Genomic DNA, 24,835 nt, shown 5'->3' with positions numbered 1-24,835 from the left:
AAGCTAGTACTTGCTTGCTGTCATTAAACATAGTTAATTAATTTCTATTTAATGCTTCAAACCATTACATTTTTGTAAAAATGTTTCTTATTGTCTTGTGGTGCAGTTTTTCCACGACAGTGTCATTGCTTTTATCATTTCTTCTTCACTGTTTGTACAATGATATTTTAAGTCTTAACAAGACTCAAAGAATGCATGTTCCAGTTGTACATTATCAAAATAGAAAACCACGTAACTACTTATGACAGAATGTTTCCTGAGGATTAATTACTGTTCTGACAAATGTAGCAAGGATGGAAAACTGTGCACTTAATGGCTAAAGCAACTTTTTTGCTCAGTACCTTGACAATCTACATAATGGAGTATATATGACCATGGGTTCAATTGCTTTTTTGTTGTTAAACTTCTCACCGATAGCTACAAAAATGAACCCAAGCAATAACTGTTACTTGTACACCATAGCTTTCATCCAGGAATCTTTAAAACTTTTAAAAAGTGTACATATACTGTTCCCTTTTTTCACAGCAACAGCCAAAGGAAAATACTCAATACAGAATGAACAGGATTCTAAGATGGAAAGCTCCTAACTTGGAGTCTTCCATTTTAGTTAGTTGTCTACTGTCTCCCCTCCCAGCTGTGCTCTCAAAGGGAACTACGAGGAATATTTAAGTTTTTACTCACAAGTGCGAGTGGCTAAACTTGTGCACTAGGAAAGATATGACTGTACAGACATTTTAAGTGGTGCATGAATACCAGGTATCTTCTCAATATGAGAAAAAAATGACCAAGTCCCAAAATCACATCAAAATATTTTTCTGAGCAGGTTCCCATCATCTGCGTCTTTACTGTGAATGTAAAACTCAGCATTATTAAAAGGCACTGAACCATGATCACTACTTGATTAACCAAACTATGTTAAAACTGTTGAGATGCCTGAAAATTGATACTGATTCCATCTTTACTTCCAAACTACTTGTGGTAAGCATGACTTTGTCCTGTTTTTCACCTGTCCCTAAAGGAAGAGCCAATGGCACTGTTACCTTTGTGAAGGCTCGGTAGCACAATCCACATAGTTCCACCAGGTAGGCCAGAGTGAAGACAGCATTCTGAATTACAAAACTCAGTAATTTTGAAAAAGGTTCCAGAAGACTCTGCAATGACACGTGTTACAGAAATCAATAACTCGTTGCCCAAAAAAGCAAAGAAGCATTCCAACTCTGAAACGCCTGAATGGAACAGCATTATTTTTAGCTCAGAGGTTATCTGCCTGGGATTCACACTGTTTTGGTCAAACAGCTGTATCATATGCCTTCATGCTTCTGTCAGAAGTTAGAAACAAAAAGTTAGAAAACAGTTTCACTTGTGACACAGTGTTTATAAGAGATCCTGTATAGTTTATGCAGGAAAATCTCACTGACTTCAGTGGAATTGTACTGAAAAAGGTCTAAGGAAGCTCATTACTCTTTCTTTTAAAGAAAAAAATAGAGGAGGGAAAAAAAAAAAAAGAGAACATCAAATCTTTAAGAAGACATACATTCACACCCACACAAGAATGTAATTCTACCACCACTTTACTGTAACCTAGATTCCAAAGCTCTTATCATTCTCCAAACAGTATGGGAGTGCACAATTTTATGCTTACATATAATACTTTCCTAGCCAGGGGATATGAACACATTCATACAATTGCACAGGCAGACTATATCTGAGGCAATAGAATTTTGTCTTCTTGGAACTTACCCTGGTGGCACTAGTGGTAGGTATCTTCAACAAGCAAATCATGATTCTTAAACTAGAGTCTAAAGAACACTGAACATATTTGAAGGCAAAAAAGAAAAAGAAAATAAGTTAGTGTCTTTCTGTGTACATATCTTGCTTATAGTGGTAGTGGCTAGGAATAACTTACAAGTGAAGTCTGAAAAATTATCCCTGATGATTGATTTTTAATTACTTTCTCTAAACTGGCTTATTCTTGAACACAATCATACCCCTTCAGTGAGGTATAGGCGCATACCATCAACCTTATTTTATATGTCTGTGCTTGTTCTGGACTATGATATTTTCCCTCACATATTAAGACATCTCACAACATGTAACATTGGAATATGCCATGTCAGCAGCTGTTTCCTTAAGTTGTTCCTTAGAATGCAATGTTTATTTCAAGTAAATCACACAGGTTACAGCACTGAATGGACTTTTCAGGATCAATCCACGGTCTTTCCTCACCCCTGCTGTAAACATCTAGAATATCAAAGTGTCCCCTACAACCCTAAAGAAAAGAACAGGAGATTGAAAGTTCAGGAGCAAGCAATAGCTTTTCTTGTATCAGTAATAATACCTTCCATGAATACAAGGGAAATCAGAGCAATCCCTCCATCTAAAGGTTCTGTGAATGGTGGATAAGCAGTTGGAACCACTAAGATCTACTTAATTTCTTTTTATTTTTTTCAGTTACATAAGATGCAGCAGACTGGGGTAGCTAGTACACAGAGGGAATGGTTATTGCCTGCTTGTCTTAGTAAGTGCTGAAGGATAATGCCACAATTTACAAAAAACTAAAGATGTTTCAAGATCTGACTATTGCATATTAGTGCCAAGGAATTTAATATCATTCATGTAGCCAGGTGGTGACAACCAATTTAAAAGACAATGTTATCAGTAACAGATTTAGATTTTGGATCCCTCAGCCCATACAGAACAACACTGCTTTGTATAGAAGAAATTACCACTGAGTTCACTCACACCACAGGAAACAGATTAAGTGCATCAGAATTCCATTTGTTTTACTGGAGTTTACTGGAAAGACTCAGAAGTTTTTACTGTGTTTGCTGAAATATACACAGCAGGAGATAAGATCCTGCTGTATGTCTTCTGAGCTCTGATAAATCAGAGCCCAGAGTTTCTGTATTCAGTTTCTGTAACAATATTCTATTACAATCAGAACTATAACCTGATCAGCAAAAGAGGCAACACCCAAGTCCCAGCAGTCTCAGCTCTCTCTGCCTTGTCTGACTACTGTGTACTTTTAGCAAATTAATTAGGTGGTGCTGCTCTTCTTAAGAGTTTTATGTAGCTTCAACAGTTAAAACCAGATGAATTTTTATTGTCTAAATACTGCCTCTCTCAAATGCAGTATTTTAATCTAACAGACACAGGGCATAGAAAATGCATAGGAGAAAGAAGTGAAAAGTACCCTGGTCAGAGTTGTTGTTGTTACCCACAGAAAACATAATTAAGGATGGATCGGAGATACAATTAATCCAGTCTGGAAACATCAGCTGAATCATTAGGAAACATTCACAATAAACCACTCTGAGTGCTTATCCACACTTTCTGCACAGTTTTAGTACATCCTGACCAATAGCTTGTTTCAGATATCCACACATCATACCTTAAGAGGCAAAACACACGGGAGTTTAGTAAGGAAGGTCTGAAACTGATTACTAATTGTGGTCCAGAGGTTGCTGGGGGAATCCATCGGCAAGGCTTCCATAAAGGCAGCAATGTTTTCCAAACAGCGTAGCATCGCACCCCCTGCTGGCAAATTCTTTTTGTTGTTTAAACCCTGGGAAACAAAACGAGAACTGAGAACAATCATGCACATGCAGAAATGGTCCCTGACCCGGTATTTGGAAGTGCTGAGGTTAATTTGAAAACAAATACTGCATGCTTTTTCTATTATGTTAATGATAGTATTGTGCTGGGAATTTGAGCTGTGTATGCGAAAGTTAGTCCAGCAGTTCCCAAAGTACTGACCAAAAGATTTTGAGCCAAAATGTTAAAAGCAGGGCCCTAACTCATAATCTGCTTAGACTGGCATGGCAGTAGAAAAAGCAAAACTCAAATTATTCAGCAGATTTTTCGTGTTTTCCTTTAGACACTTTTAAAGAAGATATGTTCATTCACGTTCTGTAGACCATGTATGCTTTTGTGGCTTGTGTCCTGAAAAGACATAAGTAAAGTCTTCAGTTTTAAAGTGATGCAAACATCTTGTATGAGGCAATTGCCATGTTCTTGGAAGGGGAGGTTACATGCAAGTGACTAGCTCTAGTAGGAGGAAAAATGGTACAGTAGAAATAAGCCAGCTGCATAGAATAGAGTCATGAAAGACAGGCAATAGATTTTTGGAATACTTAAGAGAAACTGTCATCAGATAAAATGAAGAGGGAGAACTGAGATGAATGAGTAGAAATGTTCCTGAAAACAAAAAGCAGTGGTTGGGGAAGGAATGGGACACACTACCAGTGGTGAGGACAGCCTTATTACTTCGAGGAAGGACAAAAAAAAAAAAAAATACAGTGTTTTTGATGAAGCAAGTTTGAACTTGAATGAGGAGAAATGACCCTGATAATGCTAATAAAATTAGCATCACTAACACAGCCAATTGTCAGCATACCTCTAACAGCTGGCTCAGAGCAGCAATGGAACTCAGCTCACTGAAGTCCATCAGAGATGTAGCTAAGGTCCGTAAAAAGCTTCCATCTGAAATTTGAATGACATTTTTGTACTGGCTATTCATACAGAGGAAACCGAGGGTCAGAAATGCACCCAGGTATTGCACATTACCTTTAATAATGCTCTGGAAGAGCTGAGGGAAGATGCCATTGGGAGCCAGCTGATGGAACACACAACGGAGGAATTGCTTGGCCACACCTGCAGCATTTCCAGGGATCATCATGCTGAAAATGAAGGGAAAAGGAAAGAAGACAAAAATTGCATTGCAGATTAAACACTTGTCATTGCTGACTACATGGATAAAATAAAAATTATGCTATTCTTTTTAATTATGAAATTGTTTAGTTAAGAGTGAGACACTCAAAACCAGAAGTGTCCTGATCCTGATAAAAAGTACAGCATGTTGATTTTATGACTTGAGCTCAAATATGGATAGATAAAAAAATTACATACACATACTTAAAGTATTCTCTCAATAAATACCTGTATCCACATAGTTTTATTTGTGAGTCATGTGAAAATGAAATATAATCCTGCTCTCACCTTGTGTACTTCAGTGACACAGAATAAGGTTTCTGGCTTTTCACAAAACACATGAACAACAGGTAAACAAAAACGTTATAATATTCATTTGCCTCTTGCAGTTTCCTTCAAAAGATGAAGTACTCTAATCATTCATAAATGAATGGTTTAATTTTAAAAGCCGAAGTATTATCTATTTACTCATAAATCGTACATGCTTTACAGCTTCACAAAATAAATTTATTCTATTCAGCATCTGATTTACATAATGAGGCATCACTAGCAGGGATTCTCCACGGCCAAGGACGATTCACTTGACTGAATTCATGGAGATAGTTTATCAAGACAAATACTGAACACAGAACCAATTAGAAAAAGCTGCATTGAAATTGTGAAGACCAAACAGCATCTGAATCTGATTTTTTCCAGCTTTAACACATATGAATATGAGCTCCTGTTCATCTCTAGAAAATACAGGATATTTGAAACAAGTGTAAAGCTTTTTCCTTTTACTCACAAATATTAAATAACATTTTTTAAAAGTTAAATTTAGTTGATTTTAGGGTCAGGGAAGATGATGCTTTAGATCAATTGTTTCACTTTTGTCAAGATATCCTTTGCTACCATACCTTTCTGCTTGATTAGAAAAACTGGTACTTGATGCCAACCTGGAATAAAAATAAAAAAGAAATTGAAGCTCATATACTTTGTGTGTGTGTGTGTGTGTGTGTGTGTGTGTGTGTGTGTGTGTGTGTTTCATTTTTAATTACGCTGATAAAGTACCATCTTAAATAAATAGCACACACGAATTTTAGAGAACATTTAAAATGTTAACACAAAGATCTTCTGAAGAGCACCTAAATTCAGAAAAATCATGTTTGCATGACATAAACTCTATTCAGTCTTGCAGTCTCACTAATGCTCAACTTCTCTAAAGACAAATTTTGCCTCTCTCTACTACCACAAAGATAATGAAGTAATGTTCTTGCCCTACAGCATATCATGGATAACTAATTTTTTTAGAGAGAAAAAAAGTTTGCCAAAAGCTACCTACTGATTGAGTAGTTTCTGATTAATGCAGCAACACAGACTAAGGAAAAAGTCTTTGCTTGGCCCTCTAAATTGAGGCTTCTAGTTTCAGATATTGGCACCTAAATAACTAGCCTAATTTCCAAACCACTAATTACCTACAAGCTCTTCCAAAGTCAGATGAGAACAACTGTAGTCTCAAAAATCAGGTCATTTATTTTAGTACCTAAATATAGACTTTAAAGCCAAATATGGGCATTCAGTGGTGAAAATACTGACAATCTTAAAAGTAAAATCATGCACTTCAATATGCAGGACACATAAATTAATAGAATCAGGACTTACAATATCAAAGCAAAACACTTTTAATATCAAAAGTCACTAAAAAGCTGTACACTGTAAAGCCAATATAAAGATGGACACTGGAAGCATCCCTTATATACAAAATAAAATTCTTATTTTAATCTGCTGCAAATCAGTATTCCCCATGGTATAAGTTGATAAGTCTAAGGGAAAAGTTAATAGAGCTACACTATTTTATACCTAATCTTCAATGGGATATTTTTGATTAAGGATCCTTTTAGCCTGGATTTAGCTGTTTCTCATCCTTGGTCACCCCCTGTTCTGAAGACAGTTTCCTCTTTAATCAACTAATAAAATCCAAAAAGGACCCTAAGGCAGCTCAGTCAATTTTAATGAATTATGCATGACAAGCTGCAGACACAACATACTTCCAACAATGCAATAATCTCTAACTTGATGGTGCAGGGGACTAAAGGTTATCTTCAGTTGTTCTAGCACAAATCAGAAAATCACATTAGAGTTCCTGACTCCAGTATTGTTAAGAGAAATCCACACTAAAATACAACATATTATTTCTGGTGTGCAAAGCTAATTCTGGGTGAGAAAGGTCTGAAGCCACCATCAAGCAATACAGGCTTTTATTCTGGAATGACTGTAGCACACATTAAGGCACACAAGGATTTCTGCAGAATGAATCAGACCAATCACATGCCCAATGGACATGACACCTATGTTCAAAGATCTACTGAAGTACAGAAACACAACAATGTAAATCTTTCTTCTAAAAGAAATCAAAGTCGAATGTTTTTCTCTCCTTTTGAATGTGATAATGCAAGCATGGGGTTTGTGACAAACAAAACACTATGTTTCCAACTCTGGAAAAACTTCACCTGACATGAACTACAGTAACACTTGGGAACATCTGAAACTTTCCGAAATGTACGGTCTGTATATATTTATCATTGCTACTCTAAATATTTTATTGCACAAATGCCATGAACTCTCATCATTATCTCCACTCTGCAGGCCATAAAGCAGAACAGGAAATGGATGTGTTCAAATTTGTACACATTAGGAACAGAAGTTAAGTTTGTCACAGCTCCTCACTAGCTCAAGTCTAAATTTAACTTTCAAACACAGCTTTAATGCTTGGAAAGCTAAATCTCACTGGAAATCAGTTAAATAAGACCCGGTAAGTCAAAAATCTTGATTAAAGAACCAGATCATAAATTTAAAGGCAAGTCAGAGTCTTAGAAACACTTCAACCTTTAATTATCAGTAACTTGAACCAAGAAATTTTTTCCCTTCTGAAAATCCCAACAGATGCCTATCTGTGTTGGTGGGTACCCAAATAACTTTTGAAAATCTTTCTGTGTGTTGTTTAGGTCCTGAAACACCTTGGACTTCCTAACTCCTTATTTCCCCCTTCTATGCATGAAAGTAGTAGCTCTATTAGTAAGAATAAAAAAGCAAAAAGTCTAAATAATTTCCACTTCTCCTGTTAGATGGGTATTTGGAGCTATATTTTGCATATTTTCAAAGTAATTCCTTTGTGGGGAGCCTCTTATTGGACCTAGAATTTGTCAGAAATTGCAACCAGCAGGAACAAGACAGGACATTAACCACGAAAACCCCATGTTGCACTGTCGTCTGCTGCTCTAAAACAATCAGCTGTCTCACAAAGAGCTGTCTCACTCTAAAGATGCAGCATTTCCCCCTCAAAACACAGAAAAAGGTAGCCCACTTATCCCTCATCCCTTGATAATTCATCTTCCAAATTATTTACTCTCTGTGGCTGTAGTACTGTTGTATTTACAAGAATCACACAGAACGGGCAGCATCTATCCAGATCCGAAACTCTGCCTCTGTCAGAGTTAATTAGCAGTGACAGCAGGGAACTGCAGCCTTGCAATTAATGGAAATGGAAGAGCTGCTGTGTTCAAATGGAATTGGGAGGTAGTGGAGAAGCAAGGCTGTGAAAAGCCATGCCCCTGCAGAAGCCACAGTCAAGCAATTTGAACTTCAGCCTCCAAAAAGAACGTGGAGGAGGAGAGCTGTGCAATGTTTCTGCATGTCTAGTGCTGTCAGAAATTTATTCTGGAACACCCCATCACATCCATCCCACCTCTGAAGCAAGTAGTTGTGGAAGTGGCTGAGACAGCAACCACAATAATTCAATGGTAATGATACACTTTAATTATCCCATACACACTGGGTAAAAGTAACAAGAGAAAAATAATGGCAGCAAATGTTCAAGACTGTCTCAGAGATATTTTCACACAGCAGCTGGTTTGGAAGCCTTTATAAGGCAATGCAAATTTTCACCTAGCAAACAAAATATGGTTGAAAAGCCTGAAGAGTGTCAGGCATGCTGATGAATGATCATACCTAGGAGTCAACACTCCTCCAGAAGCAAAGGTCAGAAAAGCTGACCACATTTCTGCATAACTTCTAAAGCAGGAGCCACATAAAAGTGAAAAATTGTGTCAAAGCAGCAACAAGGAGAGAGCCAAAAGAATGCAATTCTTGTAAGAAGCACAGAGGCTGTTTATGAGCATTATGCTGGAAATACAGGGCCAAGGTACTCTAGAGTTGTTAAGAAAGACTTCAAGAGAGCAGAAGAAAATAAGGTAAGGGAGGTTATTAGAAAAGTCTTCTTTCAAAAAGATGAAGTCCTGTCCCAAATGTAAGCAGAAAAGAGCATAAATTCTGACAAATGGGGTATAAAAAGCACTAGGAGGCAGGACAAAAAAAAAAAACCAAAAAACAAACCAACAAAAAAAAAAAAACCCAAAAAAAACCCCAACCATTTTAAGGAGCAGCTAGCAGGAGGAATAAAAACTAACAGTAGAATTTTCTTTCTTGCAAGGACCAATATTAAGAAGCACACCAATTGCTGCACCAGTTGCTGTTCAGGTAACAAACAGGGTAGTAAATAAGTAAGGGTAATGTAGAAAATCTGAATTTATTCTTTACATCACTGCTTACAGTGGGACAATCTGAGGAGATTCCTGAGCTGGAACTTCCCTTTGGGAGGGTAAAAGGGGAGAATATCAAAGGAGCTGCTAAAAAGTGAACTGACAGTGGAAGAAGTTACATAAGAAATTTAGAAAATGATGAGTAACAAAGACAGAAGACAGAACCAGATGTTATTCACTTAAGAGTTTAAAAATATACACCTTTGTATAGTGAAGTTTACATAAACCAAATTCCAGGCACAAAATCCTTTCAATCTCGTTGGAGAGAGGAAAGTCCTGGATTTACCTTCCTACAGACTGCATGATGTCCAACAGCAGAGGAGCAGCCAAGTCTGGACTGAGGTGAATGAAGGTTGAGAGCACAACTATGGCCAGGCCTAGTGTTTCTTCATCATATTCTTCAAGAACAGCCCCACAGTCATGGCACCTGCAAGGAAGTTTTTAATCCTGATGTTAACAATTTCAAACAAAGCATTAGTATACATAAATCTGTGTTTAATTATGTCTTTTAAACGTATTATTACTTGGTACATTCTATTCCACATTTATTTAGAAAGACAATGAAATTGTGATCTTTCTATAATTAGTGACAGTCCATAGTTTTCAAACATTCATAGAATTTCTCACTAGCTACACTGCCTGTTTCTTTAGTGACAAATGAAAGAGGGCCCCAGGGCAGGCCTTGTTTTGGGTCCTGCCTTGGCAATTGCACTCCAGCTGCCTCACTGTGTCAGTCTGCACTGTCCAAGAGCAGTCTGCAGCAGCCTGGCCCTCAGCAAAGTGAGCACAGCCAATTTCTGCAGCTTGGGCTAAGGCCCAGGCACCATAGACACAAACAATGACATTCACAGATGATGTTAGAGATGGAACAATTTCACATTGCCCTTCCTGTCAGTCATGAATTATGAATAACAAATTATACAATTAGAAAACAATGATCTGATTGGTTCCCACAGCAGCTACAGCTACTAAGAAATAAATGAAAAGACTTCTCAGGGGCACAGAACCTTAGATGTCAGAAAAGTCTTCTTTCCCAGGGCAGATTTGCTGCTGAGTCACTTATCCTTCCCTGAAATGCTCAAAGACAACTGAAGAAGGTCTGAAAGGGCTCTGAAATGTCTAATTATAAAGGGGATGTCAGATTTTGGAGAGATGAGACAGGCTTTCACAACCTATGAAAAAGGCAAACCAATGTGGGAAACTGGCTTATCTCAGCCCAGTAAGAAGGCTGCCTTAATTGGATCAATCAGTTGCCAATGACTCCAACAGATTGTGAGATTTTAACTTAATGGAATTGAACAGGCAATTTTCTTGACTTTTTTACTGAACATAAAGAAAATATGCCAACAAAGTCATGGAAGTCAAGCTCAGCTGGTCTGTATGTTAATAGGTACTGCCTGAGCTTTGGTGAAATGGCCAAGGGAAGTGCCACAGACCAGACTAACTTTGGGATGCTTCACTTTGTCACACAATAAGGTCCATTAGCAGTCACAGCCTGCACAATGGCCCTGTCTTTCTCCAGTGACCATCCTTGCATGTCCGTCTGTCACTGGACTGAGCACACACAGGAACTTGTGGTTTCTCTTCCCAAGTTTTGAACAAACCAATGCACGGCTCCCTGCTGACTGCTTTACTTCTCTAGTAAATGAGTACACTTCTGATTAACATTCCTTTTACAAGCATTTTAACCAAACAATAGAGGTTTGCAAAAGCTTTGAGGATCAATGAGTATCAGCATTAAAAATGCTATGTAGATTATATATGATGACACATCAACAGCTACTGATTTCAACAGAAACCCAAAGGATTTTTTAAATGGAATTTCTCTTTTCTTCTTTTTTTTTTTTTTTCCCCTCAGACAAAAGAGGTTTTTGATGGATCACAAGGAACCCTCAATTGAAAGTAAGATGGAAAGTGCTTCCCCTGACCTCAGTGGACACACAATAACTGAGTCATCATTTCACTTGTGCACAATCATCCAGATCCTACTGAATTGAAAACACATCTTGCTAGCAGTGTTTAGAAAATGTTTATCTTGGGGTAAAAAAAAAAACCAAACAACTTAGCATAGAGATAAAACGGACTATAAATTATACAATGGACTCTGTATTTGCATCAAGCATATCTACACTTTATTTGACATTCAGCTAGTTCTTTGAAAGGAGAGAAGAAAAACCACTTACTTGTCAGTCATCAGAATGGGCTGGTCATCAGCAAATTCTTCTGGTGCAGGTACAAACATACTGACTATACTGGGTGCTGACAGTAAACTAGATTTTGTAGCACCTTAAGGCAATCAGGGAAAGAATTTAAAAAAGGAAAGAATCATCAGACAGCAATCAAAAAATGCACGATGAGCAGACTTTTAAAGAATAGCCATAATGGCTTTACTATGCCTAGAAATAAGAAATAAATTGTGTCTATAAAAAGACATATAAGCACATTCCTTGCTTCTGCCAGATTATTCCAATTACCTAGAACTATCAATTAAAAATAGATCAATCCTTGGGGAAAAAAAGATAACATTAACCAAAAATTGGATACATTTGTATCTACTAGGTAGAGAAGATGATTCTACGGTTGCTACGAGACTGCACATCAGAAGATTTGCAGTATTCCCCCATACATTTTGGGAATTAACTTCCCATAGTTCTCAGTTATGTGAAGAAGGAATTGAGTTCACATGTCTCAACACCAGGTCATCAGTCTGTTCACTCTGTCCCTAACAGAGCCACAGGAGATAAACCAGGAAAGGACAGAGAGAAGAAATAATTCATAAGGAATTGAGAACATTGGAGGGTTGATAATTAGAAATGCTTTCCATTGAAAATCTTCAGAAGTATCTTTATTCTTTAAAGCTGAGTTTTTCAGCTGAGAGCACAGCCACTCTGATCATGCCAACATATGGGGTTCCCTTGGCCCTTGGTGCTTCTGTGCACCTGATAGGTGCTTATTTTGTTAGAAAAAGTTATGTTTTATGGGAGATCAAAACTCTTGACTTCTCCAAGTTCTGCCTTCCCGAATTACAGTTTAAGTAATCCATTGCCAATATTCTTTCTGGTTGCTTCAATATGTAGATTCTGATTTAGTGTCAACATTAGCCTGTTCTGGTAATATTTAACTATGGAAACAGGAGGAAACTTCTCTATGTAAGATTTAGATGGAATTTATTATGACAAAAGCCTGGTTGCTGCAAGAAAAGCACATTTAACAACAGCTCTCAGGCAAAATAAGCTAAGAATCTCCCACAATTTCTGAACTCATAATAAGTGGAGTGAAATGAGAATAAGGCAGGTTTTAAATAACCATTTTATGAAGCATGAAGGAAACATTTCTTTCACATCCATAGTTCCAAACTTTGTAATTGCTCCCTAAGGTTTACTGGATATGAGCAGACACTTCAGGAAGGCTAGAATACTTCAGTAATGTAGAAAAACATCCAGAATGCACAGGATAGGTATAGATTTTGTATCCAGGTTTTTCTTCCCCACTCAGATAAAGATCTGTCTGCCATGGCTTTTGAAGTTTCACTAAATATTCTCTAGATGTTAAGTTCCACTGCAGCACATAAATGCTAAAATCGGTCATAATGCATGTTAAAATATTGGAGTAATACTTAACTACTCAAAAATGTCCTCTCTTGTTCAGTGAACAGTAGGAAAAAAACATGATTTAGGCAAAGAAAGTAGGTCACTGCCCCACTGCAGGGCTGTAAGAGAGTCTGGATGTATTTCAGCTGTGAGGGAGGAGAGTTTGTAGAGAAATTAGATTCAGCCACTCTCTGCATACTTTCTGCAGGACAGTTGAGGTTTTAATAGCTGAACAGAACACAAAATTCAGCACCATTTTGTATTAACCATGAAATCTTCCTGGCAGTCTTGGCAGAGGACCAGGTCAAACAGACACTGAACTAACCTCTGATTCTCAGTGGTGGTCCCTCCAAATCTGGGTTTAGGCAAACAGGGACATTGCACAGCCTCTTTCCATGCTGTATCTGCTCTGTGAATAAAGAAAGAACTTCAGTCTCCAGCACCACAAATCCAGCACCTGTCACCAGTCAACAGCACCACAAGTCTTAAACAGTTAAAACAAGAGAAAGACAAATACAACTGCTAGAGGGAAAAAAAAAAAAAAAAGGAAAAAAAGAAAAAAAATAAAATAGTTAATTTTTTAAGCGTAGAAAGGAAGGGGCAAGAAAGAAAGAAAGAAGGCCATACAGGAAAAAGTACACAGACAACCTAATAATAAAGAAGGCATTTTAGATAAGAGTCTTTAAACAGGAAAGGAAGTGCTAGCCATAAAGATTCTTACAAGATATGAAATATATGAGCCACAAAACGAGAAAGAAACAAGTGTGTAGAAATACCAATACACTAGAAGATATAGTTTGCACTGGCAGAAGCCAGGCACAAAACAATCTTTTTTTTACAGACAGCAAGCTTGGGAAAAGAGTGGCTTGAAATAAGAATGGAAGAGAGACATGACATCTACCCAGGTAATAAAAAAATAAATTAATAAAGCAGCATGGCCCAAACACACATATTTATGTGGGATGAGACTACTTCCTAGTTGGTATGCATGAGTAAAATGAGTCTTAAAATTGTGGGGTGACATTGAAATTACAAATAGACACACTGAGACCTTTCTTTCCCAAAAGAAAAAAAAATCAAAAAACTCTGTCCAAATAAAAACTTTACTTTGAAGTTAGTGGTTGAACAAGAGACTGAGAGATGCAAAGCTTTCCAGAAAACAACTTTTCATTTTGCTTTTCCATGCTTGAAGGCCTTTAGCTGAATTGAATATTGGAGGGAAAAGTCATAGATGTTGTGAAGAAAGCTACTAGGTTTGGAACAGGATTAACTAGACAAAGATTCTGAACAGTTTTGAGTATTGACCTGTTCATTTTGAATACAGGCTAAGTACTCCTTGCAGAACACAGGCAGTAACTTTTAAATCTCTAAAACCCTGCCTGAGAGACAAGGTGATCCAGCTAAGTCTCTTCAATAAATAAACTTACCTGCTTTTAGGACAAAACCCCCATTGTTACCACTGGCAAATTGTGACCTTTATGATTTAAGGGTCTCATGCCGAGCATGCTATTCAGCAGACTGGAATAGAAAGGATAATCCTGAACTATGCACCATATCTTTAGCCACTCTTCAGCTACACAGATTAGTTTGATGGAACTTGATGCTGAAGACTAAATTAACCAAAAATTTCAGCTCAGCTGGGGCTGATGGTAAGACATTCATCCAGCATGCTAACTTCCATATAGTATTTTAAGCATTCCTTTCTCTCAATGCATCTGCTGATAAATTCCTGGGAAGCACAATTTTATAATGTCAATAACATCAAAATGGGCACTAAAATACCTAGCATTTTTGATAAACCAGAATGAATTTATTGTTTAGTGACATCTGCAATGAATTTGGTATAACTGAAAGTATTTTACAGAAGAAAAACATGAAGAACAAATGAAATGAGTAATGAATAAATTATGTGCTTAATTCAGTTTTCATTGCTTTGCATTCATCTTTAAAGGAGAAAAAATAGTGAGTAAACAGAAACTTCAGGTGTTCAGAATGAGTTGGTAAAAACTTCTTTAAGGAGAAACAAAACTGGCTGGTAGAAGGCACGACTCTGTGGTGTAGCAACACCATTGTAAACACACATACAAATAAATGATTCCATGCACCAGGGATGAAATCCTATACCTAATGAATTCAACTGTGATTCTTTCATTTCTTTCAATGAGACCTGGAAATAATCTGAGCAATATGCACAATTAAAGCGACAACACTGTACCACTGTCCCAAATATGTAACTATTCCAACTCTTACTAGGTGATAATTTTATACTCTCTATAAAGATTCACTTTAGGCTTGATACTGATCACTTATCTGCAATGGTAGAATAGAAATATTCCTTTTTTTTGTTTTAAGTGGATTGTTACACAGTAATTGGTTTAGGAAATAGAAATAAAGAACAATAAATGCAGCTCACCAGTATCCCAAGTGCTGATATTGTGGGGAGCACTAGACTGGTGTTCCAGCTGCCTCTTCATTAGCTGGTTCATTGTCAGAGCTCCCAAAGAGCCTCTTTTCATTTGTCTGAACTGAGCTGCAAGTCAGAAATGCAAAAGGATTTCAGGAGCTCAGACAACATTTAGAACTACACTCATTTCCTGATCTTACAAGCCAGCATGATATAAATACTGAAATGACAATGATGGCTTGCTCTAAGGATCTTGCTCAATTCAATATGCACCTTTCATACAGCTACACAGGGTACAATTGTGGCCCCAATGCCAGAGACCTGGGTTCACTGTGCCAACTGTCAGTGCCTTTTTGCCTCCAAATATTATGAAAGCTAATTAAAAGACTTGGTATCTGGGAAGTGATAAGATACTACCCCCAAAACTCACATGCTGAGAGGCAATAAATGTACATTGAATCTCACTCATATACAATGTACCAAGGAAGGAAACTCAGTCTCCTCCCAGCAAAGCATTGGAGGACTGCTGTGTCCATGCTGAGCCTAGGAAAACAAATTCACTGACTCTGTGTACCAGCAGCATCCTTCATGGGTGGCAGACCTGAACTTGCCTCCTACACACCCCTCAGACAGGACACCTGCACGTTCTGCTGAAGTGTGAAGCCAGCAGCCTTTGAAGAGGAGACCCTTCTGTAACTTCACTGCCATTTTTCTTATAGAGAGCTATCAAGCAACAAACATTCAACTTTTATTAATCCAACAATTCAGTTCATTTAACAAACTGATTTATGAGATATGTGTCACTGGATAATGCTCAAAGTAAAACCATAAGGGAGACTTACAAATTTTGGTTTATATCAATGTAGTGCTCATGAACATAACTTAGTGATGGACTGGCAGTGTTAGGTTGGACTCAAGGATCTTAAAGCTCATTTCCAACTAAAATGATTCTACGTATTTTCTCTAATTACATTGAGGAAGAAAGAGTTCACACACAATTCCTGACTTCCTCACTTTTTTCTCCATTCATAAAAAAAAAAATTCAAATTGAATGAGCAAAATACATTCAATTGGACAAACGAGCCTGAGCAGTATACTTCCACCACTGAAACTAAAATCATTGTTTACTGCATGAAGACAGAGTTTCAAAGCCCTGCTTGAACAAGGCCTGTGAAACTGCTGACACAAGTATCCAGGAAAGCTTTTAAAATCTTGCCTTAAGTATTGCTTTAAGTTTTTCCTCAATAGGATCTTAGAGCAAGGACAACAAACTAAAATCTTCTCTGAATAATCATTTTCATCTGCAACTAAATTAAACATAATTAAAAAGACCACTAACTATCAGGTAGTTCTATTCTAAAATTCTGAACAGTAACCATCTAAGATGTGAAATTACACACAGCATTTCACATTATTAACTGTGGTAAAGAAGTACAGATAAGGGAACTGTGACTTTCAGGAAGTCAAGAAGGGTTGAGTGCCTTCTCCTAAATCTGCTCTACTCATTTTCTACAAAAGAGTTTAAAATTCAGAGTAAGCAGAGTACTCCCTTAAAACCAAAGCAAAACAAATACAGGCCTTGAGTAACAACGACCAAAACAAATACTTCAGTGAAAATCTGCACTGAAATTACTTTATTAAATGAAATATTTAAGTTTTTACTCATTACATCCTTCCCGGTTATATCCTTTTGAAGTGCATTTAAACTCCATTTTTTGGCCCAAGTACAGCACTTCTTCAAAGCTGCACTGGTTTAACTGAACTTGTAGAATTGAACCAGAACTATTCTATGTTTTACTTTTAAAAGTTATATTGCAGCTGCTTTTCACAGCAAATTAAGAGAAAAATAGAATTTCCATCATTTCTAGGGCAATGATTTTAAATAGAAGCCTTATCACTTTATCAAGCATAGAATTTCCTGATAAAAGAACAGCAATTAACGTTAGAACTGACAAGAGTGCTTGGAGTGCAGATGACTGTCAAAATAGAAAAAATTATATCTTTGAATTTTCTCTAGCAGCTTTTAGCAATTGCAATTAAAATCTTTTCATTAATATATCACATAATCAGGCTATTGTTGAGCAGGTTTGAATTTCCAGGATTATTTACCTGATTTCTCAATGACAGCAATGACTTCAAATAATGCTGAGTTACAGGTCAAAAGTAAAACAAACAAAATAAATAAAACCCAAATAGCCAAAAAAAAAAAACAAAAAAAACCCTGACCCAAAATCCAAACCACCAAATAACTAGGGAAAAAAAACCCTAAACTGCAAAAAATGTCAGAGTTCCCAGCCTTTGAACTGTGTTGGATCCAGGATGATTGCTGTGGACCAGCGTGTGACTTTTCATGCCTGTGACTGACTAGTGGCAAAGGGAGATGTGCTGGCTTCAGCTGGGGTAGAGCTAATTTTCGACACCGTGGCTGGTACAGGGCTGTGTTTTGGATTTGTGCTGAACACAGGGTAGATAATAAAGAGATGTTTTTGTTATTGCTGAGCAGGGTTTACATGGAAACAAGGCCTTTTCTGCTTTCCATGCTGCCACACTGGGGGTGCATGGAAGGCTTGGAGGAGACACAGCCAGGGACAAGTGACCCAAAGTGACCAGAGGGATACTCCAGACCATATGGCATCATGTTCAGTATATAAGGTGGGTGAAAGAAGGAGGGAGGGGGGACACATCTGCAATGACAGATTTCATCTTCCCAAGTCACCCTCACTTGTGATGGGGGTCTGCTCTAGTGGAGATGGCTGAACACCTGCCTGCCCATGGGAGGCAGTGAATTAATTCCTTGTTTTGCTCTGTTTGCATGCACAGGTTTCTCTTTCCATATTAAACTCTCTCAGCCCATGAGAATTTCAGATTTTACCCTTCCCATTCTCTCCCCTGTCCTGCTGGTGGGAGTGTGAGCAAGCAGCTGCCTGGGGCTTGGATGCTGGCTGGGCTTAGACCATGACAGGGGGGAAGTTTTCCTCTACCAGGTTTTCTGCAAGAAACCTAACAAGCACATTAGAAGATCAATAACCTTCATACAGTGGCTGGCAACATTTTTCATTTGTTATCTACCGATCTGGTCAATCCTGTAGAATTCTCTACTCAAAGAGAGAGGTCCAAAGGCAAAATCTTCCCATTGCAGTCAATGATGTATGCTTTGTGTGGCCAGGTTTTATTGCCTATTTGTGTTACGGAAGTGCCTCGTGCTCACAGGCCTGATCAGGGCCTTCTAGGCAAAGTACTGAAAAGATACATAGTAGAAGATTAAAATAATTTCAGTCTAAATGTACAAGGGACACAATGGAAGAATTCATATCCCTTCTTGCAGTTGGAAACTGAGGCAAGTTTCCAGAAAAAGGAAAGAAATATTTACATAGGAATGCAGGTTCAACATCATACAGGTACTATTCCCAGTTTCCTATGTTGGAATTTATAGGAACCACCAGCACTGGGCTAAAAGCAAGAGAGATAGCTCTTAACTGGCACCTCTTCAGCTGCTTTAGTAAGTGATATCTGCATCATTAGGTGGCAAACAAATGTGCTCTATGAGATGTACATGACCTAAGATCTTGAGGGAAAACTGGGGAGGTACACAACTAGCATGTCTAAAATAACATTCTTCCTTTAATAAACCAGACACTCCTTCCAATCAAATCAGCAGACAATTAATTTCTGAGACCAAAATTTAATATTGCTGTAGCAATCTGAAATTGAAGGTCAGCAAGACAGTTGAGCTGACCTAGCAGTTCATTGGCATCAAGAAAGTCATTTCCCATCCCTTTTTTACTAGCCACAGTTCTGCCCCACTGGCTCTCAGATGTATCACCTAGATGGACACACCATTCTGACTTTTATTAAGTGTTCTAAAGTACCTCCACCTTAATAAGTGGACATCTTATCTTCATATGCTCTGCTAAACCATCTGTCATGTCTACTTTAAACAACATCATTCACTTTCAATTGAAATGGTTATGGGAGTCCCAGACAAGGAGGTACCACATTTCAGCAAGCAGCTGAGAAAGTGGCATTCAAGGCATTTTATAAAAATTGCAAGAGATTTTTTTTTTTTTTTCCTAAGGTACAGTAAAAAATGTACCAAAGGCCATAGTAACAGCCCTGTGGACTCTCATCTTCTGTTTCTGTGCACTGACAGTTGACAATGCTTTCTCACAGGGGAAAATAAACATTCCGCTTTACTGAATTACTGCTTTTAGCTGCTACCTAGTTTAATTCAAGAAAACCATATTCGCCAAACTTGCCATGTCCCAAGAGAAAATCTTAAGCTACTAGCTGTTAAAATGCTGCTGACCATCAGAGATTTAACAGTTCTAATGATATCCAAAACAGCTGTAATTGCAAGACTCAGGGGAACTCAGAAGAAGGAATTTACCACCCATTATGTGCATCTGATGCACAATACAGTAACTTTGGTTTTAATCATCAAACCAGAGGTAAACTTACTTGATATGGAAGAGTGACTACTTGTCTCTGGAACACCTGCTTCAAGGGTTGGTGCAGATGATGACTCTCTTGGCATTTCCAGAGTTGAAAGTCCTTTGGCAGCAGGATCTGCATGTGAAAATTGTGCTTAAACTTTCAGCATTTAAAATCAACAAAGTTTTTAATCTTCCTTCTCCCTAGACGTCCTTTTCACATCATTTCAGTCATCCATTCACCATCTGGCATTCCCAGCAGTTTTAAAAGGATTCAGTGTGTGTGTCATAAGAATATTTATAGGGGCATGGGGATCTATTTCTTAAAATCACTTTTTAAAGGAGACTTCTGCCTATGGTCTTTAGAGCTCATGACTAATAAATGCACCTAGAGTTTGATATTGATCCCACTCAAGTGATTATTGGAACCACCCACATGGAAATAAGAGAGAAACCACTGATTCAAAGCTAGTTTAAGTGACAGCTTAGCATCTTTTAAAAGCCTTTACTCCAACATGTCATCAGTTTTCATTCAAGAGGCTGTTGACCTAGCATTTGTTCCTGAAGATTCACAGTTTAAAATTCTGCATTAAAAAGGTTCCACGTGGTGTTGTAGAACTGGAACAGCCCTTCCAAGCAGTATCAAGGGTGACAGTGTTCATTACTGCATGAAAACTGGCCCTTTTTAATGGTCAAAAAAAGCACTGAGTCTAATTGCACAGTTCTTTCAAGGCCACACTTCTCTATATGAAAGGCTCAAAAGCACTCAGCTCTCTTTAGTTTTTCTAAAGCTCCAGTAATTCTTCAGCTTATTAGAACCATAAATGGGACAACAGGCCTGAAACATAAAGGGCACAGTGTAAATATGATTACACAGAGCAATTTCACCTTGTAGAAGTGGAATATCCTAAGAAGAATTTATACTGTGATTCCCTCTGAAGCACTTAAGAAAAAAGTGAGGTGAGGAATACATAAATATGCCCCCTCACTTCAACAGCAACAAAGAACTGAGGCCTGAAGGATTCTGTCCTTTTTCATTAGTACGTTAAAAAACATGGTAGAATTCTAGTAACTGAAAAATCCTAGGGAAAAAAATAGCCAAGATATTAAAAAGGCAGCAGCATACCATTTTTCAAACTGCTTGATAGATCCAATTGGAATCTGAGGAAAAGGTAAAACTCACTTTCTCTCCACCTGAAAAAAACTTGGTAACAAAACTTTGCATTGAAATCACCTGAAAAAAAAACTTAGGGTACACAGAGGATTGTTCATCTTTGAATTTTAAATCTTTAACAAACACAGACCACGAAAACTTTGTGGGTACCCAGTACAAAGAAGGTTACAAACAGGTTTTAGTGTATAAAAACAAAATATATGTGTATGTCTATATGTAAATGCAAACTGTGGCTAATTCCAAGTGCTCTTACTTTGGAAGTCCACAGCCTGCTCACTCTTGCACTTTGTGATCCATTCTGCTTTCCACTGCCTTATGCTGGCAAAATAAGGGCCAAAAATCACTACACCAAAAGAGAATCAGTGTAGCATGGACTAGATTAGGAGGATAAAAGGCACAGAAGTATGACCATTTTTCTGACTCCCAGCATAAAGAGGACAGTGAGTTTCATTCCCTAACTTGGATATCAGAATGAATATTTTTGTCACAGAAGTCTGCTTCCTCTTCAAATTGGTCCTTTACACATTAAATGACTAGCACATTCCTTGTGAGAAACAAACACCTGAAAGCACTCAGCTAGCACATCAGATGCTATAAGAACCCACTATAAATATACATATCTCCTTACACAGGTCTGTTACTAAAGCCTTCACACAAAAATAAGCCTTTTGAGTGGGTGACTGCGCTCACCTGCCTCCTTCTGCTCTCCCAGCTTGTCAAGGATGTTAAAGGAAATGTCCAGGTATTCTCTCTGAATAGCACTCACAGCAATCTTCCTCTGCTTCCTCTGGCGAGGAACAATCTGAATCTTAAATTCTGACTCCTCAGTTTCTCCTTCTTGCTTCTGCTCTGTGTTTTGTTCAGTGTCAGACTCTGTATTGGTATCAAGTTTATCACTTTCTGTTTGCTTTTCAGAATCTTCGGGGACTTTAATAAGGACTGTCTTTACATTTGGGCTTGGAATTGTTCCACTAGGTTTAATTTCCTCCACACTGAGCTCAGAGTTATCATCAAGGGACATTTCTGGAAGGGCAGATGATTTCTGCAGCAGGTCTCTTTTCTGTTTCAGAGTTAGTGAGTTTCCAGAGGACACGTCCTGAAATTCTTCTGGCTTAACTAACTCTGAAGAGTCCTTCTGGTCTTTGGGAGAAATGGAAATGACCTCTTCTATTGCTGCTGAAGTGTTGTTCCTTGTATCCTTAGAACTAAAGTCTTTGGAGCAATCTTCAATGCTGAACTGCACCAGCGGAGTTGTGCTGAGGCTGAGTGCAGACACGTTGATAGGAGTTGAAGGAGATGAAACAGCAGTTTTGGCAGAGACCTCATCATTCAACGGGTTTGTTGTTTCCTCTTCTTCATCACTCTCCACTATTCTAAGGGGAGGAAGTGGTTCAAAGACTAAAGAGTCACTATCTGAAGTGGAGAGCACTGAATGTTTTTCAGGACCTGATGTTGAATCGGAGGACAAATCTATCAGATCTAAATCTTCCTTGGGATCAGCAGTTTTAACTGGGGAATCCACTTTCACTTCATAGGTTTCCATGCAATTTAGCCTAACTTCTGGTATGACGGGTCTTTTGGATTCCTGGAAGCTCTCTGTATGAGGAAGACTTTCTTGTGTGTCTATATTTTCAGCTTTAGTAGAAGAATTCTGCCGAGAGCGTCCATAGTCGCTGTGCCTGTGTGTGGCGTAAGCAGCAGGGACAGGAGGCTTTTCTAAGTCACAGCGGTCTATGCAGGACTTCCTGCGGTGTTCGTCTAACGAGAACAGCAGGGAGTCTGCGTTCCCTATATCAAGAGATTTTTGTTTTAGAGAGCGCAGTTTTTTTTTCTGAATGCTTTCTTCTCTCACACAGCGTAGAATGCTGTCTTGTAAGGCCCCCGTCTCTCTATATTCAGCCAGCTCTATTTCACCTGATCAAAACAGAAAAAGCTAATACTACCTCAGTTGGAGACTTTTGGCAGATACCTTCATCTTTATATCACAATTCAACATGACTGACATTTTAAATGCAAACCCAGTATTAGTCAAAATTGCCGACATTTTGTTTTAAACTCAGAACAAAAATACATGGAATTTTACAACAATCGTAACAAAAACCTGCTATTTGGATAGTAGAGTTTATCTAAATGCTGTCCAAAGTCTACTCATCCTGGACAGATGTACCTGAAGATAGACTGTTTAACCCTGTGCATTGAAAGGAGGTATCATAGGCATGTAATTTCCACAGATACTTGGCTGCATGTAGTTCACCTATTATTTACTGCAGCAGAACAAGCTTAGAATGGATACTTCTGATTCAAGAAGCAAGGCTAGTATTGGCAGTGAGGATATTGCAGCACAAGCCTGAGATCAGAGAATTTTCCCTGGTGATCCTAGAACCCAGCAGGGTCCAGCAGCTATCACAGCACCCAGGCTGGGGAGGAGGGCAGCGAGCACAGCTGCACTGCTGCCACTGCCACTGCACTGGTACTTTGCTATGTGAAGACATGCATTGAGAACATCTTCAAATATTATCACCATTGCTATTATTATGAATTATATATTTTTCTCATAAAATAGGATATTCCTAATCATTAATATCCACCTGTTTCAAAATACTCCATATACAAATCACTGTGCAGAAAAAAGAAGTGATAGAAGTTTTAGTGTTTGCTCTAGTCAGAATCACTTCCCCTCCCTCTGCAAACACCTAAAAGGGAAAAAAAACCAGGCAGGTAGTTGAAAATCTCTTCAACTTTTTTTCAGGCTATTCATTCCAGACACCTAAATTTGAAATCAAAATAGTTCCTACTTTTTGAAAACCCCACTTTTGCCAATGGAAAACAATTACATTTGCAGCAGCAAATTTGTTTACTGTAGAGTCCCACCTTATCAACAAAATCAATTTTTGGGAAATAGATTGAAAAAATAATTTAAGTAAAAAGTCTTCAGCCCAACGGTTGAAGAAAATTCAAAAAAAATCCTCTTATTTATTTTCTTTTAATTCAGAAGAGCTTAAAGTTTGTTTTTTTTTTTTTTTAATGCTTATTTTAGGTATTTTTACTCTGGAGTGTCTACTTTGAGATTCCTGAAAGATAACTCATTCAGGGAAATGAGTGTTCTTCGGAGTCAGAGTAGTTATATTAATATTAGGCAGTGCAACAAACTCTACAAAGAAAGTTGGTCGCTTCAAACTAAGAGTAGGAAATTGTATTTCTGCATGAGTTTATACCAACAAAGCAATTCATACTTCTCTGAGCATTCATCTCAACTGGTTGATATTTCACCATTTTGCTGCCACCAATTCTTTTCAGTCTTGCAAAGAAAGTTTGAGACTCTTTATTGCAAGGTCCAGTTGGTGTATCATGAATATCAGATTCATCAAAAACACTGTCTTCTTCTGCTGGAGAAAGAAAAAAACATTATTATTCTTAAGAAGATGCAATTTCTTGAATGAAAAGCTGTCTACGTAACAAAACCTCAGCTAGTTTCAGCTAAATTGAAAAATGAAGTTGGCTAGAAAATTTGAATCCCAGGTTTAATTTGTCATTCTTATTACACCTTAAGTTAAGGTCTGAAAGAAATGAAAAATGGGTTACAGTGCAACAAAAGCATAACAAAGCTTTTACCATTCTAAGTGTATCTTCTCTACCAATAATAATACAGATTCTTTAGATGGAAGAAATACACTAGACTGGGACACTGACTTGAGTAAACAACTTCTGTAGTGCTCACTGAGAAATGGTAAATTGAAGAAGATGGAAATTAGTGAAAGAACTACAAGGTAAGGAAAAAAACAGTAAAATAAGAACATGAAAATGGAAGAAATAGATAATGTTGGGAAGCTGATAATGGTAACAGTAATAGAATAAGATCTAAGAGTATGAATTATGAAATTACTGATCTAAGTAGTAATAGTAAAACATTATGCCCTGATTTGAGACCAGCCAGCCGAAAATGCAAAAGA

General features: G+C 37.8%; 1 protein-coding gene across 9 annotated transcripts in view; it reads right to left on the bottom strand.

Moving 5' to 3' along the window:
- UNC79 (unc-79 homolog, NALCN channel complex subunit) overlaps positions 1–24,835 on the bottom strand; it is a 106,405-nt gene that overhangs the window by 25,564 nt on the left and 56,006 nt on the right. For 6 of the 9 annotated variants that reach the window (XR_012056479.1, XM_072930364.1, XM_030274890.4 and 3 more), the window contains 13 exons: positions 24,119–24,271; positions 21,576–22,799; positions 19,740–19,847; positions 15,291–15,407; positions 13,203–13,286; positions 11,471–11,573; positions 9,574–9,714; positions 5,607–5,645; positions 4,567–4,679; positions 4,397–4,482; positions 3,392–3,565; positions 1,741–1,809; positions 1,041–1,151 (listed from right to left, as the gene is read on the bottom strand). Coding sequence is in view for 8 of the 9 variants with exons in the window: in XM_072930364.1 (XP_072786465.1) it covers positions 1,041–1,151; positions 1,741–1,809; positions 3,392–3,565; positions 4,397–4,482; positions 4,567–4,679; positions 5,607–5,645; positions 9,574–9,714; positions 11,471–11,573; positions 13,203–13,286; positions 15,291–15,407; positions 19,740–19,847; positions 21,576–22,799; positions 24,119–24,271 (2,522 nt within the window). In the remaining variant the exon portion in view is untranslated. The remainder of the gene's footprint in view (positions 1–1,040; positions 1,152–1,740; positions 1,810–3,391; positions 3,566–4,396; positions 4,483–4,566; positions 4,680–5,606; positions 5,646–9,573; positions 9,715–11,470; positions 11,574–13,202; positions 13,287–15,290; positions 15,408–19,739; positions 19,848–21,575; positions 22,800–24,118; positions 24,272–24,835) is intronic. The other 3 variants (XM_072930363.1, XM_030274897.4, XM_030274898.4) reach the window with 3 other exon arrangements.

The sequence above is a fragment of the Taeniopygia guttata genome, chromosome 5 (assembly GCF_048771995.1).
Source record: "Taeniopygia guttata chromosome 5, bTaeGut7.mat, whole genome shotgun sequence".
Classification (NCBI taxonomy): domain Eukaryota; kingdom Metazoa; phylum Chordata; class Aves; order Passeriformes; family Estrildidae; genus Taeniopygia; species Taeniopygia guttata.
Note: the sequence above shows the minus strand (reverse complement) of the source record. Positions and strands in the feature narration are given on the sequence as shown.